At 35.5% G+C, this 17,473-nt stretch overlaps 3 protein-coding genes across 3 annotated transcripts; 1 reads left to right on the top strand and 2 right to left on the bottom strand.

The window, feature by feature from the left end:
• Positions 1-2,892: 2,892 nt before the first annotated feature.
• On the bottom strand, positions 2,893-4,078 carry LOTGIDRAFT_162258 (hypothetical protein; the record flags this gene model as incomplete). Its single annotated transcript, XM_009058217.1, has 2 exons — positions 2,893-3,435; positions 4,055-4,078. The coding sequence occupies 2 exons, from the start codon at positions 4,076-4,078 to the stop codon at positions 2,893-2,895; spliced, it is 567 nt and encodes a 188-aa protein (XP_009056465.1).
• Positions 4,079-7,626: 3,548 nt separating this feature from the next.
• Positions 7,627-9,158, top strand: LOTGIDRAFT_232905 (hypothetical protein). The gene is made up of 2 exons (XM_009058216.1): positions 7,627-7,665; positions 7,896-9,158. Exons 1-2 carry the CDS (start codon positions 7,651-7,653, stop codon positions 8,805-8,807), a joined length of 927 nt encoding a protein of 308 aa, XP_009056464.1. The 5' UTR covers positions 7,627-7,650; the 3' UTR covers positions 8,808-9,158.
• A 6,930-nt stretch (positions 9,159-16,088) lies between these two features.
• LOTGIDRAFT_162256 (hypothetical protein) lies at positions 16,089-17,086 on the bottom strand (the record flags this gene model as incomplete). Its single annotated transcript, XM_009058215.1, has 2 exons — positions 16,089-16,676; positions 17,072-17,086. The coding sequence occupies 2 exons, from the start codon at positions 17,084-17,086 to the stop codon at positions 16,089-16,091; spliced, it is 603 nt and encodes a 200-aa protein (XP_009056463.1).
• Positions 17,087-17,473: the final 387 nt, after the last annotated feature.

Here is a 17,473-nt window from a genome sequence, read left to right as displayed (position 1 = left end):
GTGTGGGCTTATTTAATTAAAGGGTCATAGGCATGTGATAAATAAACACCTGTATCTCTGTTGAGTTGCGGTTGGTATCTCCTTATGTGTATGGCTTCGGTCAGTTGTCTCGTTTTCTTGTTGGTTTGGTGTTTAGTAAGGGCTTCGATATGGCCAATTTTGTGTCGTCGGTTGTAATACTCCGAAAGTCACCAAACCCCCTTCACTAACAACTCGTATCACCATCCCATTTCTTGGCAAAGTATCCTATCAAATAAGAAGACTGATCAAACAAACCGTAGGAATAGAAACAACCTTTTCTTCTGGACCAACAATCAAGGACATCCTTCATGCAAATGGAAAACTAGCACACACAATACCTCTGGCACCAAAAGGGTGTGTCTACAAAATAACGTGCTCCTGCAATGAAGAATATATTGGAGAAACAAGACGCCCTCTCAATCTCAGAACGCAAGAACACCTATCCCTAGCACCTACCCAAACATCCGCAGTTTCTGAACACATCAAAAACAACCGACGACACAAAATTGGCAATATCGAAGCCCTTACTAAACATCAAACCAACAAGAAAAGGAGACAACTGACCGAAGCCATTCACATAAGGAGATACCAACCGCAACTCAACAGAGATACAGGTGTTTATTTATCACATGCCTATGACCCTTTAATTAAATAAGCCCACACTAAATTTTGTATTTAGATTGTCACCGGTATTTTACTAGTCAATTTTTTATGTTTATTTATCATCACATTGTTTGATTATAATCACTACCACCCTACCATTATAATCAAGAAGTAATTTACTACATCCCTTTAATGTTTTCTCTAATCACACACCCTTGTGATTACTTCTTCATAAATGATTAATGTATTCCTATTGTTTTAATCCTTGTCATTGTTGCCTCACACTATATATTCTGAATGCCTTGTTATTTTGTATCATTGCTTGATAAAGACGAAAGAATCATCGTCGAACCGTCGCAAGTTATTTATTAAAGTAATTGCTATCCATATAATTGTGTTCGTGTTATTTAGATGACCATGCAAATACTAGAGGTGCGTGTTGCGGGGAATATCTAAGATGATTGCCCGAAATAAACAGTTGATAGATATGATGCACAGCCAGATTGGTACAGTCATTCCCCTGTACAACTTAATGACAATTGATTTACCTGCATTGGACAATCTATAGTGGACCAAGAGGGTGAAAGCTACGACGCCATCCGTACAAGACCTGCACGACTTTCACAGTCTTGCGCAAGCATTAAAGAGAATTCTTAGGACACCAACTTCGGCTCTTGATTTAAATCATGTTATTAACCCTGGGGCCTTTTTCTCGAAAACTTAAATAGATAAGATTAATCTGATTGGATAATGAAACTAACTTTAAAACGATTTTATTGATTGACCAATCAGATGACAGCAACGATTAAATCATATTCAGTTCAAGAATAAGCCCCCAACAAATATCAACGTGTTATTGTCCTGCTCATGCTCATCTCTGCTGTAGGTGAAACCAGGAAGGCCTTCTCTTTCTTGCAGCTACCTTCCTGCTTCATCGTTTACTCAGGGCAATAGCTTGTGCTCCCATTTCTGTATCGTCTGTTTTTGTAAAATGGATAGAACAGCTACTAAATATGTATTAAACCGAAAAGTTTTGCTTTAATCCGAAAACTTTCAATAAGGATCTCCTTAACAAGGGGAGGAACATCAATTAAGACTTATCTCCCTTTTCATAATTTGTTATTTACAAACGACATCAGAAGGTGTTATTTGTTCCAAGGGACGCAAATGTCGCTTAAAGAATCATAAGCGTGGTCGTTTGTCCGGATTTCGATATGGCATCTTTAATCCGTTTTTATACCACATGGAAACCCCGATGAATTAAATCATTTCTGATAACCGTTCCTTTATTTCATTTTTGCGCAATATATTGTTTATCTTTTTCTTTCCAACTACTATCCACATACTAACTAGCTCCAAATACAGTTGCAGACATATTTGCGTGCTTTCAACGGTATTTAAAGATGGATTTTCTTATTTTTTAGTGTCGAATTAGGCAAACTTTTTGATTAATAGGCGTTTCTAATGTGTTATAATGTATTATTAATCATATCAATATGTTCTTTTTGCATATAATTAAGAGTTTTTACCAATCATAAATGTCCATACAGTCTGGATAAAAAGACTTTTTGATCTTTCTTGATCGGTCACTCATTTGAATTCTGCTGTTAATTCTCTTCTAATTTAGCTAATTATGAATTAATAATGGACATGTGAGACAAACTGGAATGAGTCATTAGAACACCTGTGCTTTCTATTTATATAAGTATTAGCATTTTCATTTTTATAAATGAAAATAAGGGAACCCATCTTTAACCAATGGAAAATCGTAAAATGAATGTCATAAATACATTTTTATTACATTTCTCACACAATGTGAAACATGTGAATTTTTATTTCTTTATAAAGCTTATCAACATGATTAATTAATTGTGTACAATACAGAAATGTGGATGAATGACATGAAATTGAAATGCTAAATAAGCCCTTTCACGGGAAAAATGCAAGGAAATTTAGAATATACACAATTTGTCAAGTAGATTGTTGTTATCAAATGTAGTGGAAATAAATAACAAAGACGATGTTCGTAAAATTTCAATATAAAAATATTTATATAATTCCATCGAAAGCACAATATGAAATAATAATCCATGAAAATTTCCACGACATTTTTTTTCAAGAACTTCTGAAATTAAATGTTTGTCATGTTGAAGTTTAAATAAGGAGACACAATACTTGTACAAAACATTAGCCAATATATGAAAATGCTGAATTTACATATTGCGATTTTTGTCTTTGTGATCGATTTGGAAAGTAGTATCTTTCATATTACCCATAATTACTAAGTACATAACCCTCTGGTAAATAATGTTCATACAGCCATCCATTTGGAGTGAAACCAAATCCATGGAACAGTTCCGATTCAACCGTAGGGTCGAAGGCTAAATGCTCCCACGCTAGTCGATGCATATAATCGTCCATTGCTGGATCAGGAGGTGGTGCAGGATCAGCAATCCAGCCCATTCTGTGTGCCCATTCATCGAATGCTGGATCTGGTGGTGGAGGAGCGAAGGGATCCATGCCAGGTGGTGGAGGTGCGAAAGGATCCATAGGAGGTGGTGGACCAAACGGATCCATTGGCGGTGGAGCTCCAATAGCAGGATCATGCATTTGATCCCACAATCTGTGGTAATACTCCATTAAAGATGGATTGTTTAGCACATTGTTACCATAGCCAGCATTTGCATACCCAATATTACCGTTACCATACCCAGTATTTGAATAACCATAGTTTCCGTACATTTGTCGTTTGATGCGATGGGCTTTGGCATCATTTGAAGCTAACGTTAATGCTGCCAGCCCAGTGAAAATCTAAAATTTAGAAGAAAAAAAACACTGTCAAATTTTAAAGTTGAAATATACATTGTAACAGGTATTAACATTGGTCATCGGAGGAATGAATGTGCGATGATACCCAAGTCATTATTTTACGTCAAACTTTCTGCAGCATGTGGGCTAATGAGGACGGACATGGGTGCAATGAGGAAAATTTTGCCAGAACAGTGGCACTAGTCTGCTCTTTTTCGATTTCCAACTGTCGGGGAATCTTTAACGTGCACATCAAGCCCCCAAGGGCCCCGTTTTACTGTCCCACCCGAACGTTCCCTTTTTCCTGCATCACTGACAGGGGGAAACCGTGTTGAAAAATCCGAAGATATTATCTTGGTCTATGCCGAGATTGAAAGTCATTATTGAAAGACGATTTGTACTGAGGTGTATCAGTTGTAACTGTCCTGTCACATAAACGTTAAGTCATTTATGCAAATAATACTTTGAAATGATCAAAAGTGGATGTGGGTCCCAAACACTTCACAAAGAAGTTCTTATACCAGCCTAGAAATTGGCATGTAGTCACATTCATTATTTAGTAGTTCTTAAATTGCAGATAAACTAGGTGAACGACAGATACTGCATTAAAATAAATACTTACAATAAGCGACCACATCCTCGTCATAAGAGCACCATCTAAAACTGGTCTGACATATCACAAAAAGTCGTAGAGATATTTTAGAAGATTTTAATATTAACCATTCTTTTATTTCAAAATAGTTTATTGTTAAATGTTTAGTATTTATGCGTTAAATCACGTAGACAACATCAAATATACTCAAAGGTTATTTTCAATACAATTAATGGCACGAGTTGACTTTACAGTTACAAATTACTCATGAAACCATTTCACAGCTGGGAATCTACCTAGAAGTTCGTTGAATAACCCCAATTCATCTATTTCCCCATGTAAATATAATGATTTCCTGTGTGACGCATTGTCACGTTATGTACATTGTTGTTTTTTCTCATATCATTTACCTCAAATTCACGTTGGAAGATAGTGTATAAAATGAAATAGAGTTTGTTTAAATGCTAATGGAGGCGATTATTATATTTTGTTGCCATTGTACCATTGAGCAAACCATAATTTTATTCATTTGTGCCGATGTACCGCTGGAAATCACCAATCGTCATTTAATTCAAAAGATCTAAAAGCATACAATTCACGAGAATTCGTTATCATGCACATATATCTTAAGGCCAACAATAAGGTGATAAAGTGGTAGAAATAGAATGGATTGGGGCATTATACTCTGATCTATCTTCCACTTCCTCATCTCTAACATGTGAACAGGTTTCTCAGTTCAGCTGATCTACTGTATTAATAATTCCGTAAAAACACGATTACTCTGCTGTTGGTCTCTGTAGCTTTATTGCGCTAAAGCTATTTTGATCCACAAGCTGGTTATAATTTTGCTGAAAATAACTTCTTTTGGATTATAAGAAGTGGTACACATGAACAAATCCAAAAATAACATTTATATTTTTGAATTAAAAATCTTGAAAAAAAATACTGCAAGTATATATTGAAGTCAAGAACTTAACCTTTCAGATGCAATTTCACAGATCCGACTAACTTTACAGAGCGTATTTTCAACCACATAATGTTAAGATTAACAATAGTAAGTGTAAAATATTTGAATTTTATCAGTCCAATTTTATTGGAATGCTGAGAATGACATATTAAAATACTTCTAACTAATAATGCTCAATTGTTTTTCCTTTCAGCTCGTGGTATGCTGTACAGCTATGGTACTAGCCGCAGATACTAAGCTCGGAAGGGCGAGAAGACAAGCTTATGATCCATATGCTCCCTACGATCCAAATGCATATTCAGCCGCTGCGCCGTACGATCCCAATGCATATGCAGCTGCTGCACCGTACGATCCAAATGCATACGGAGCTGCAGCACCTTATGACCCAAATGCATATTATGGTGGACTTGGAAGATAATGTGATTGTATTGATGTATTATACTTTAACAGTCATTTTTGAATAAATCTAAAAATAATGATGTATTTCTTAGTTAGTTGTTAGGTTTTTTTTAAAAGGGCAAATACATTAAGTCTTCTTCTGCGTGCCCAAGTTTTTCCAATAATCATTCCAAATTAAACCAATATACTTGCACAAGCAAAGTTCAAATGGTAATTAAGAATTTATGAATACCTATAATCTTTAAATTAAGACATATTGTTTTTGTAAGAAAAGTGCTTGCTAGGGTTAAGTTTCTTGACCATACATGAGGCGCTAAAAAAACCGAAAAAGTTGTAAGATAACGAATTTCCCAAATAAATGTTAGGAAGGTATTCTGCATGTTAATGAATATTAAAAATAAATGTGCTGCAGAATTTGCCAAACAAACGTTAGAGGCTATGTGGTATGAAAATAAATACTGCAAATAAACGTTTGAAATAAATTCTGAAGGTTAATGAATGTGGATGCAATGCTGTAGGTCAAAGAGTATACCAAATAAACGATTGAAGCTTTGCCGAATGATAATTACAATAAAAATTAACTTTACGAGCATTGCAATAGAATAATCAATATACAAAATAAACGTCAGAATCTATGATGTTCGATAATGAATAGTGAAACATTTAAAGCCTTGCTATATTATAACAGATATACCAAATAATCATTGAAAGCTATGCTGCAAAATAACGAATATACAAAATAAACAATAGCTGCTGTGCTGTGGGATTATGAATATGCTAAATAACAGCTGCACGGTCACTTTGAAGGAAAGTGACCATCTAGCAATTCAAGCCTCAGTCTTCACTATAATAAATATCAATTATAATAAAGTCTTAAACCGACCCCAGAGAGCTTTAAGCTAATCGCATTAAAACTGACCTTGTCCATCAGCAGAATCATCGAGCATACCGTTCCACTGCGTATTATAGCTAGACTCAAATTAAATAAAGTGTTTAGATTCAAGATTGGAGAACTCCTGTCCAGCGCTTTACTGCTTTGAAGACATCAATAGCTTGGAAAACCCAAAAATATGTACGAAGTTGACTTTATCAAATTTCAGATTGCAATGAGGATGCATCTTTAATTTGTACAAAAATTTAATTGTAGGACTTTTAAGAACAAAGGGCTATGATTTCCATCAAAATTGAAATTGTTCCAGAAAGTTGTTCATTATCATGATTCATTATTTATTGCTATCTAAACTCGAAATGTAAAGGTGTAAACTTATAATCATATTCAATTCCGTCTCCCCTATCGTCTTCGCTATTACTCTGCAACCAACTTTTTACGAAAACTGAAGAGAGTTGCCCAAAGATCTTTCTAGTCAATTAGTAAATTATACAAAGGAGACCGGCCCCAATCAGTAGGGGCCGCGGTGTTTCAGTGATTTATATATAAATACACAGAGGTTCTTCACGTTAAATGTAATCGAAAAAAAAAATAACCCAATGCCGTTTTCTGGGCAAAATTTAACCATTGCAAACATTGATGAACTTTCAAGTCTTCAGGTGCAGACAAATAGGTAGCAAAGCACCATTTCATTTACTATCGGGGCTCGGCTTTGGAGCCAACACTTTCGAACTTCTCCTCATTGTACATGTCGACTATGGTTGTCAACGCCAACGCCCGACACCCCACCCCCCACCCATTTTCACTTTACCAAAAAATGCACAGAAACGCCACTGGTCCAATGTCAGTAAGAGGACACCATTGAAGTCAATAATTTCTATGGGTCATAGGTTCGCGTTTGTTGAAACAATTCCTATTCCTAGTCGGTTTATGGATGAAGTCTTATTTAATATATGATTAACATGATTGTAGTAACAGTAGACATGCAATGCAAATTTATTTAAATTCACAATACAAACATCACAAGAACATTTGTTTTAGTATGACTAGGTACGGATTAGTATGGTGCCCGAATATTACCTCTGTCGAGTTTCTATACGTGACTTTTACCATTGGAAACTGGGGCGTTTTCTTACTCATCGATAAGGGGGTACCACCCGTTCTATTATTTCAAACCAGCCATATTACGAAAATAGAATCTACATGTATATGGAGCAGAAAAGAGACGTGTTCCAATTGAGGAGTGAATGGAGGATTTGCGTGAATTTTTTTTCCTTTCCGAAAAGATCGTCTATAAAAGACTTGTCTTTGATTCAAAAGGCCAGTTTTCAGAATTGTTTTCAGCCCGACAGAGTCTTAGTATCCAGAAAGATGAATTTAATATTCGTAAGTTTCAGTTTATTATATTTCATTATTCAGTCACCTATAAGGGTCTTCTTCAATTGGAATTTTGATATTTAAAGCTACCAAGTTGTTTTTGTTTCAGAATGGTCAAGGTATTCCATAACCAGTACCTATGATGTCAAAAAAAAAAAAGAATATTGCATTTAATTACAAACAATTACAATTACAAAGAATGGGTGCGTTGATATGATTGAATGTGTCTAATTTTGTAGGTAGTATCCGTATGTTTCATTGGTAGTACAGTATTATCAGCCCCGGCTTCCCAGTTGAGTCGACAAAAGAGACAGTATGGAAACCAATATCAAGAAGAAATGCAAAACGCATACAGGGAGGCTGAACAGCGATATGAAGAAGAACAACAAAATGCATACATAGCTGCAGAGGAACAATATGAACAGCAGGTTCAGGACGAGTACCAACGAGAAGTAGATGAATATAACCAACAGCAACAAGCTGCCCAGGATGCCTATGTTCAACAAGAGGAAGAAATGGCAAGAGAAGCAGCAGAAAGATATTATGGCGGTGGTTATCGTTATGGTCGTAGTACAAGACAGAAACGAAGTGTTCCTCAAAATCAGATGTATACAGCTTTACCGGTAGCAGTTTCTTCCCAGCATTATCCACAGACTTATCCTGTTAACATGGCAGCCCGTCAATATCCATCTACAGTAGCTAGACCCGACACCTATGTAGTTAATTCTGGTGCCGTAGCTCACCCATTAGTGCAGGCACCACAGGCATACCATGTTGTGCCTCCACAGGCTTATTCAGTTGTTCAGACACAACAAACTTATCCGGTTTCATCTCCACAGCCGTATCCAGTTTCCCAACAGCTGCCGACCTATTCGACAGTACAACCTCAAAAAACATATCCAACCGTCAAACAGTATTCTTGTTTAGATTTTTTGGACATGATTTTCCGACTACTCCTTCAAGATCGAGTTGATGCCTTAGGGACTCAGTTACTGGCAGCTACTGTCGAATATAATGACTATTATGACTATGATGACGATTACCAATTCGACGATGGAATTGCTGATTTTAATTGGGACACAACAGATCAACCCACCACTGTAGAAACATCAACAACCGTCACTAACTCAGAAACAGTATCGACTGCTTGATTAGTTTAAATATATTTGCTGAAATGTACCCTGTTTCAAATTCAAACAAATTGGCTTGCATAACTAAAGATATAGAGTAGACTGTTCGTGTTTTTATTTTTAGCTCTTTCTGGATTATTCACAAATAACTTTGCTTATCTATTCATTAGATGTCCTTCCCAGCTGTAAAGTCTCCAAGAAACACACATTATAGCTACATGTCTTTGTTTATGTCATGATGACTCAACAATCCAAAATAGAGAATACTTTCTGAACTTTTAAAACATTGGGTTGAAATGTTATATTATATTTGTATCATTTATTTGCTTTTGTGTGCTATATGTATTTTTGAAAATAAAGGGAGGGAATAACATTTGTGTTATCTTGAGTTATCACAGGTTACAATTTGTACTTGTTAATACGAGCAGATATGTTACCTTTATAATTAAGTTTTCGTCATTTAGCTTTGAATTGACCAATGCCAGTACTAAGAACAAATGGAAAATTATGGCGATTCTTGGTGTGTGAATGACCTTTGCAGCCGAGAATATCCAAATGCGTAAATTGTAAAATCTTCTATTTCCTGTGAAGTGCATTGGCTCTGTTTTAAGAATACAAAAAGTTAAGGGGTATTACGATGGTCAATTGTACCAACATGCCAACATATATTAACTGTACGAATTTTTACTCTTATCGGAGCATATATTCCCTGAATTCGACCTGAATTGCTGTCGTTATTTTCCATAACCCAATTTATTTAAATCCATGGGCGGACGAGCTTTTGATACCAGTTATAAGACACATGGAGCAAGGTTTAAGTTAAACAAATGTAAAAAGTTTGATGACTCTTTGATGCCTTTTAAAGTTTATTAATATTGCTAATTTCTTGCTGTTATATTTAGAAGTTGTAACAAAACAGATTACCAATATGCCGTAACCGACATAATATTTCTCATGTTATTCTTTATCAAAATAACTGCCATTTAAATTGTGCTGTACCAATTTAAGGAATCGCTATGTGACTTTATTCAGTCATAAATTAGCTTATCAAACATGCGAGATCACTTGTACTTGAAAAGGCTAAGTCATAAATACTCGTGAGTGCATTTGCAGAGACGCTCGCCAACGCAGCCTGTCTAATTAGTTTTCAGGGAAAGGAAGATGTCATGGTTGACTGTAATTTTCTTCTGATAATCTTTATTTATTATTGAAAAACATTGTCATTTGGGTTCTGGAATATGCTCATCTTTTTTGTGTAGACATAGGACATGTTTCCATAGTCGACTCTCATAATTGGCACCTTGTTCGATTTCCCTTTCATTCATACCAGCCATTGTACATCGTTTAAGAAGAAAATGTATCATTGAAAACAATTCCTACCAATGTAAAAATGTTGATATTTTAGTACTATATCTTGTTTTAAATAGCTATCTCCTATTCATGAGTAACATTACCCATTTTCATTTGTCTCAAAATTGAGCATTGAGCACTTTACTATTGCTTAAAGCACAATATATGTACTCATCATCTTTTTACCCTTGCAGCCAATATGGACATATTTTGACGTTTTCGTAGACCTGTCATGATTAATTTGACAGATGTTATTTTTTGATTGATATATTTTGACCTATTTGATTGACATGATTTGACTATGCGCTGGAAAGGTTTTGACATATTTGAGATATTTTGACGTCTATCGCATGATAATATATTAAATGACAATTTCTTTTCTTTTTTCTGATATTAGTTGTCTTCTTTGTAATTTAACCAGTTTTCTAGCATATACAATCAGCCCATCAAAAACGTTACTTCTCTACAGTCAAACGGCTTCCATTCTCTTTTGGGGATTTAAGGTGGCGTTGATTTCAGAGTAGAAAATGCTGTTTTTAAAACACTGTGACTACTTTTCGATCAGTTTGAAGTCAAAGTAGGGGAGAATTCTTTGGACAACCAATTGCCACTTGGATATTTAGGCCAGCTTGCAAATACTCTCTAAAAAATGTGCTCTTTACTAAGGCGGAAAGGGAGGGGAGTACGTGAGATTGTGTAAAGACTAAATAAAAACAAAGTGTTACAAAATATAATATATAATTATAAAATACTATTACATATACAGAGATTTTTAACTATGACATGTTAATCTTCCGTACACAGTGACTTGGCCAGACAGAAAAAACATAGATGAGTCTCGGACATCAATGGAAACCTGTGTCCGACTTAGTGCAAAAGTCACCTCGGAAGCTATACTTGGACGAATATAGAAATACACAGTGATGTCATGCCGCAAAAGGATTTTTTCCAATATATTGATATACATGTATAGTATGCAAGCCCTTTCCTAACTATGCAAGGAGTGGCTACAATAGAGCTAATATCAGTATGAGATGATGCCCTACCTTACATTGATTATTAGCTAAACCTTGTCTAATAATCCGACCCTAACACCCACTCAAGCCTAACCACCAGAAAACCCATATCTCCAGTATGCACCGGTTCAGTTCGGCTTTCGTTAACATTCCGCAACCCAGGATTGAGCTGCTGGTCGTATTTCAGTGTTATGCTCACCCAATTTACCACCTTACATAACCCTCTCAAAACCTGAGCTGGATACGTGGGAGTGAATCATTCGCTCACATACCATCTGGGACTAAGCATGGGTACCAGCTAATCCACTTCACTAGTCGAAATCTCTAGCAGGAGCAATGGGGCAACAAAACCTCGTACCAAAACACATACATAATAAGGCCACCGGTCATATCGGAGACTCAGAGAGCGAGATATCACGCCAATAAACCGTTCTCCAAAGGAACAGGTACATAAATTTGCAGAACCGTATGTCGCTTTCTGTTCCTTTTTTAACAACTGATTTCAGCTCACATCCATGTTTGGATCTAAAACAATAGAGTGTAGAGATATGTTGAGGATTTGTTCGATTGGTCGTACGTTCTATCTGTATAGACACTTGTAGAAACAATAAGCATTAAGTAGTAGACAAATCGAACGTACCCAATCAACAATTTTTGAACTGACTAGAAAGGACTCGTTAATCAAGACTTTTTAATGGTTTAAGGTTTCTAACCTCTAGTGTACTATAATGAGCATCCTATAATTCATCCCTTATAGGATTAAACATAGAGATCTTTTCCCTTTTGTAACATTTAAAAAATGCTGGGGGAAGGGACATCTATTAAAAGAATGAAGGGGAGGTGGGCAACTATAAATGAAATAAATGAGAAATATAAGTCGGCTAGAGGGAAGGGTTGGGACATCTTAAAAAGTAGGAAGGGGAAAGGAAGGAGTGAGATATAGCGACATCATTTGAAAGATCGGGTGAATCAGTGGCGGTGCCATTGTGGGTATCAGTGGCGGAGCCCAAAAAGGGGGGGGGGAGGGGGGGGCCTAAGGGGTTACCCGCCCCACGCAGCCCTGGAGGCATGTTTTCAAAAATCTCAAAATCTCATAACTGTGTTAGAAATTCGGGCAACCTCGGGTAACCTCGTAAACCTGGCTACGCCACTGGTGGGTATGGGAGGAGCACTTGCCTCCACAGAAGGATGCACTCTCATCTTTTGTACCCATTTCATTCCTAGGAAATTCTATAGTATGTGTGCATCATATCATTCTATTTTATATTTTTCTGGGGATGTGGTGTTTGTGTGTATGTGGATCGTCACAATAGCAACTTATGTATTTAGAACAGGAGCCTCAACCTAACACTTCTTTTATTTTCAGATTCTGAAAATTATGGATTTTCACTTCATACATTCAAATTGTTATATTATTAGAATAACTGCATAAACAATATTCTCTCACGAGAGGTTAAGCCTGCATGCCTGTGCTTTCAAAACATTACTTAACCGCAATGTTACAACCTAACCCTAGCAGTAGTCACAATAGTAGTTTGTGTATTTAAAACAGTTGCCAGCCCTCAAGCTAACCGGCACATATTTATTTTGATTTCCATGGATATTAATATTACTGTGGGAAGCATCGGATCGCATCGTATCTTTCGGATACGAAGGGACATGCATTGAAAAGGGGCAATTTGGCATGAAGTTTGCTCTTATCTTATCTATCTCCACTAAGGTGGAATTTCTATGTTAAATTCATTCAGAATACAGACGCTTTTACAGTTTGAAGAAAACAATCGTACAAGTTTGTTTGGAATCTTTGGTTATACCAGAAAAGGAATACTAATCTGGATAAAAAGAGCTCTTTTACATGAGTTAAGTATCAGTATCTTTCAAATTTCCAGTTCATTTGTTTCTGCTATGGAATCTCTTTTGTAGACAGTGGTATCAAGAAAATGTATACTCTTGTAATTCTCTTTTGCAGTAGGTTGGTGGACATGTGGTGTTATTGAGAATTTCGCAAACTCCGAAAATTTGATTAACTGTTTCGGTCCATTGTTAGGAAATATGTAATTGGAAACATTAACCTTACTAAAATCAGTGGCGTTTTCTATAGTGGAAAGACCTATCTTTTTGATTTGATTGGATTAGACAAAACTTGGTATGCTGGATGTTGGATCACAAACCTTTTTGATAAATGGTTTTTGTCCCGGCCAAAATAAGAAACAACTGACGTGCGTTCGCCGATAGGATTTTGACATCGTTGGCATTTGAGAGATGAAATTTGGTAAACTAAAGTTTAGATTGGACTTTAGATTTGTATAGGATACACTGTACATTAGTTTGAGTTTGCTGGTTTTCAATGAACGGGCATGGGTATTGAGTATTGTATATTGTTCTTTATATGGCCTTAGTATACCGAAGTAGGATTTTGAAAGAAAATCAGGCCTACAATTAAATATTACTACTTACCGGCGGGTTTGTATGGTTTCATTTTTCATAAGGTTAATGCTGTGACAAATATATTCATACTGTGCAAGAGAAAAGCTTTTGTTTTCAAGAATCTATTCCTGATTTATTATTGAGGAGCATTTGAACAGCAAAATTAACAACTCTAAATTAACTTTCGAAATTGGCTTGTCTTAAACTTTTATTGCACTTCTTAAATAATTGTAGATTTTCAGATTGTAAGATCTAGTAATCTTGAACTGTTCAGTTGCTAATTATAATATTTAATCAAACACGGTGTCGTTTAGATTGGGTAGTGCTAGATGATATAACAGTGTTAAACACAAGTTTGATTATTAAGTTGTCTGTTATGGGTTCCATAACGGTTCTGCATTGTGTACCATACTTCTTTTATATCGACCGCCATTATTCTGTTGTTCTTGATCTCTTTGTTGCTGCTCTTCTTCTTGCTGCTCTTGTTCTTCTTCAGCTTGCTGTTGTTGTTCTCGTTCCTCCTCAGCTTGTTTCTGTGAAGCATCTTGCTCAGACTGATAATCATAATCTGAATTTCCCTGTCGTTTCTGTCTATGTAAATGTTTGATAGATGAAACTACTTGTGCTATTATCAATATATAGGTTACTATCTGAAACCAAAAAGATAAATTAGATAAAAACGTAACATCACAATTTCATATGATATATATTTCGATTAAGATAGGTCTATATTTATACTGCAACTCCGACAAGCTGTTCAACAAGCCTTGAAGTTTACGAATCTTGAAGCTCAACAAACATGTCTAACTGAAATTATATGAATGCAACAAAAATGCGGCCAACTAGGGAACAATAAATAACGATATTAGAAGTATTGGTAATAACATAATGCGAAATGATAATAAATCTATGTAATCTATGTAAAAAAATGTAATCTATTATGACCTGTTATTATCTAATTGCATAATTAAGGATATTTTACATGAAAATGAACGCCAACAAATGGTAAAACAAATATCTTTCCGACTAAATCTCTTTGAATAAAGTTTAAAAAAAAGACCAAATAAACAGAAAATTACCTACCAATAAACGTTTCTTCATGGTTGCTACTGGCTTTCCAGATGCTTTATGCATAACGATGACAGCTCCTGCATTTTATATTTCAAAATTTTTATAATTGTTTTTCTTACTACGTGACGTACCCTTTATCTGAAGTTTCTTTTGTTTTGAACTGTTTTGATATGCAATTTGTAAAAGGTTTGGCAGATATGAACTTGAAGGGAATAATATGATACTATAATACAGCACACATGCTGGGAAGTAACTTACAACGTACCATATGACACCCTTAATTTCCTTAACACAGTTGAAAAAACTAACACAACATGGATTGTGATTTGATGGTGCCGCCTTGATAGTCAATTGGTTTAAATAATCACGACACCAGTAAGCTTAATGATACGTTATAGTCTTGAAGAGGTTTGTGTATCTGACCTACAATCACATTCAATTTTTTATAGTTTTAAAGGACGTTTGGGATTACAGAATCGGGAAATGGAAAAGTGTGTCCGTCCGTCGACATTGATAGAAAGCATGATAAAAGCTGCTTTTTGATCCGGGTTTGCCGAAACTTATAATTGATATATAAATGATGAAATCCTTAATTAGTTCAAATGAGATGATGTTTCATTGTTTTGGTAACAGCGCTTTGACAAGATAAATTGTGTCAAGATCAGCATATGTATAAGTTTCATCCAATTTGGCTTATAGCTTATCATGTGCGTTTTGTGATGAAGAGATCTTGGAAATTTTCGAAAACGTCTCGATGATTTGTGTTTTGACAGGTTAATAATCTTTAAAAAGCTTAGGTTCATTTCGATTTGGATGGAACATAGTTATGTGAACATGCATTTGTATTGAAAAGGAAACAATATTACGATAAAGATGGTTTTTTTGTAAAGTTGTGCTCTTAGCTTATATTTCAGTTTAGGCATATTTATTATCATTTTCTTTTAACTAGAGTTTTCCAATGTGTGTATTATAAGGTAATTTATAATATACCTGTATTGGCGAAAAAAGCTGAAATCATAGAAGACAGGGATACCAGTTAGTCAATAATACCCTCGCCTCACTGGAAAGGCGTCAGGTGTTGCTACGACAACGGAAAATTGGTTTAAGTCCGGCGCACACACGAGCCACCAGCTGAGGCAGAATTCATTCGTGTACTTCTCCTTTAGGCGATAGCTTCCGTGTGCGGGTAAATGTAAGATGTTGGTCATTCGAGGCAAAAAGTTTAAAATCAAACGTGTTTGTAGCGTCTCTTCTCTCCCTATCTGTAAAATCTTCAGATCTTACGTCGTAAAGACAGGTATAATCAGGCCACAACGACCCCCACCCCCTACTTTTGCAGTTATTAGAATCTCTTAAATTAAGAAATTATTTGTCAGTGAGAATCGTTTAATAATTAATAAAAATACATTATTCTTATTATTATATACTAACGTAACGTTCACTGTACATCAGCTTCGTCGGCAGCTTCCTCTCTAGCCTCTTCCTCTGCTTGCATTTCTTGTTCGTAAGCTTGACCTTCGGCCTGCATTTCCTGTTCGTAAGCTTGTTCTTCCATGGCCTGCTCTTCTGCCTGCATTTCTTGTTCATACGCCTGTTCCTCGGCTTGCATTTCTTGTTCATATGCTTGTTCTTCCTGTTGCATTTCATACTCATAAGCCTGTTGTTCTTCTTGTTGCCTCTCTTCTTCGTATTGTTGTTCATACTGTTGCTCTTGTTCATATTCTTGTTGAATTTCCTGTTCATATTCTTGTTCATACTGCTGTTCCTCATCTTGCATCTGCTGTTCATACTGCTGCAATTCCTGATCCATTTCATATTCGTATTGTTGTTCTTCTTGTTGAAGTTCGTACTCATATTGTTGTTCTTCTTGTTGCTCCCTTTCTACTTCTTGTTGATATTCTTCTTCATATTGTTGCTGTCTTGCTTCATAGTCATAATAACTACTACAATAATCATACTGCCTTTTACGTCTACTTACTGGATATGATATTGTTTCCAACACCAACAGTAACATACATACTAATACCTGAAAAAACAAGTAATATATATTATCTCAGATCCTACTGTTCTGCCTCCAGACGCCTAACATTGTTAAATAACACTCATAAAATAGTTTATTATAACGGTATTTGATGGATGCATATTTGGTATTTAAGTAGTAAATAAATAAAATTCTTAAACCTGCTAATTTTGCATATTGCGTTTCTACCGATTGATTTTAAACATTAACCATTGCTTAACCTGGTGCAATAGATGTAACTGTAGCGTCATCTCAGTGAAAGAACAGAACGAAATGTTATTTGTAAGTGCTTTGAACATTGGTAATTTCAAAGTATTTTAAAACATGAATGTATTTGTTTGCATCATAGAAGCCATAATTAAAAAAAAATTAATTTAACCCCAATATTAATTAATACTTACTAAAATGCGTGTCATGATTCTACGTGTGTTTCCTATGCAATGTTATAGTTTATAACCAAAAAATGACAATCTTCTTTACACAAGCTAAAATTGTTACTCGTGTAAAATAGTATCAGAAAATTATCTCTTGACAAGGGTGTTACGTAGGGTGTGGTATGGGCGTGTGATATATACCTTTACTTTGTCTTGGCAGGAATCTATTCAATTCTTTACACGAGAATCCCGTGAAGACATGCACTAAAGTTTACATCACGTTTCAGGGTCGGCATTAGTCACGTTGTTAATTATAGATATCATCAAGAGTACTTCTTTTTCACCCCAATATTAAATTAAAATATTACTGCTTCCAACTAAAAAAAGGCATATACATTTTTGTTTTTTTTTTGTTCTGTCCGGCGAATA

Source organism: Lottia gigantea (genome assembly GCF_000327385.1).
Source record: "Lottia gigantea unplaced genomic scaffold LOTGIsca_33, whole genome shotgun sequence".
Taxonomy (NCBI): Eukaryota; Metazoa; Mollusca; class Gastropoda; family Lottiidae; genus Lottia; species Lottia gigantea.
The sequence above is the reverse complement of the archived record's forward strand: the minus strand, read 5'-3'. Positions and strand labels throughout refer to the sequence as shown.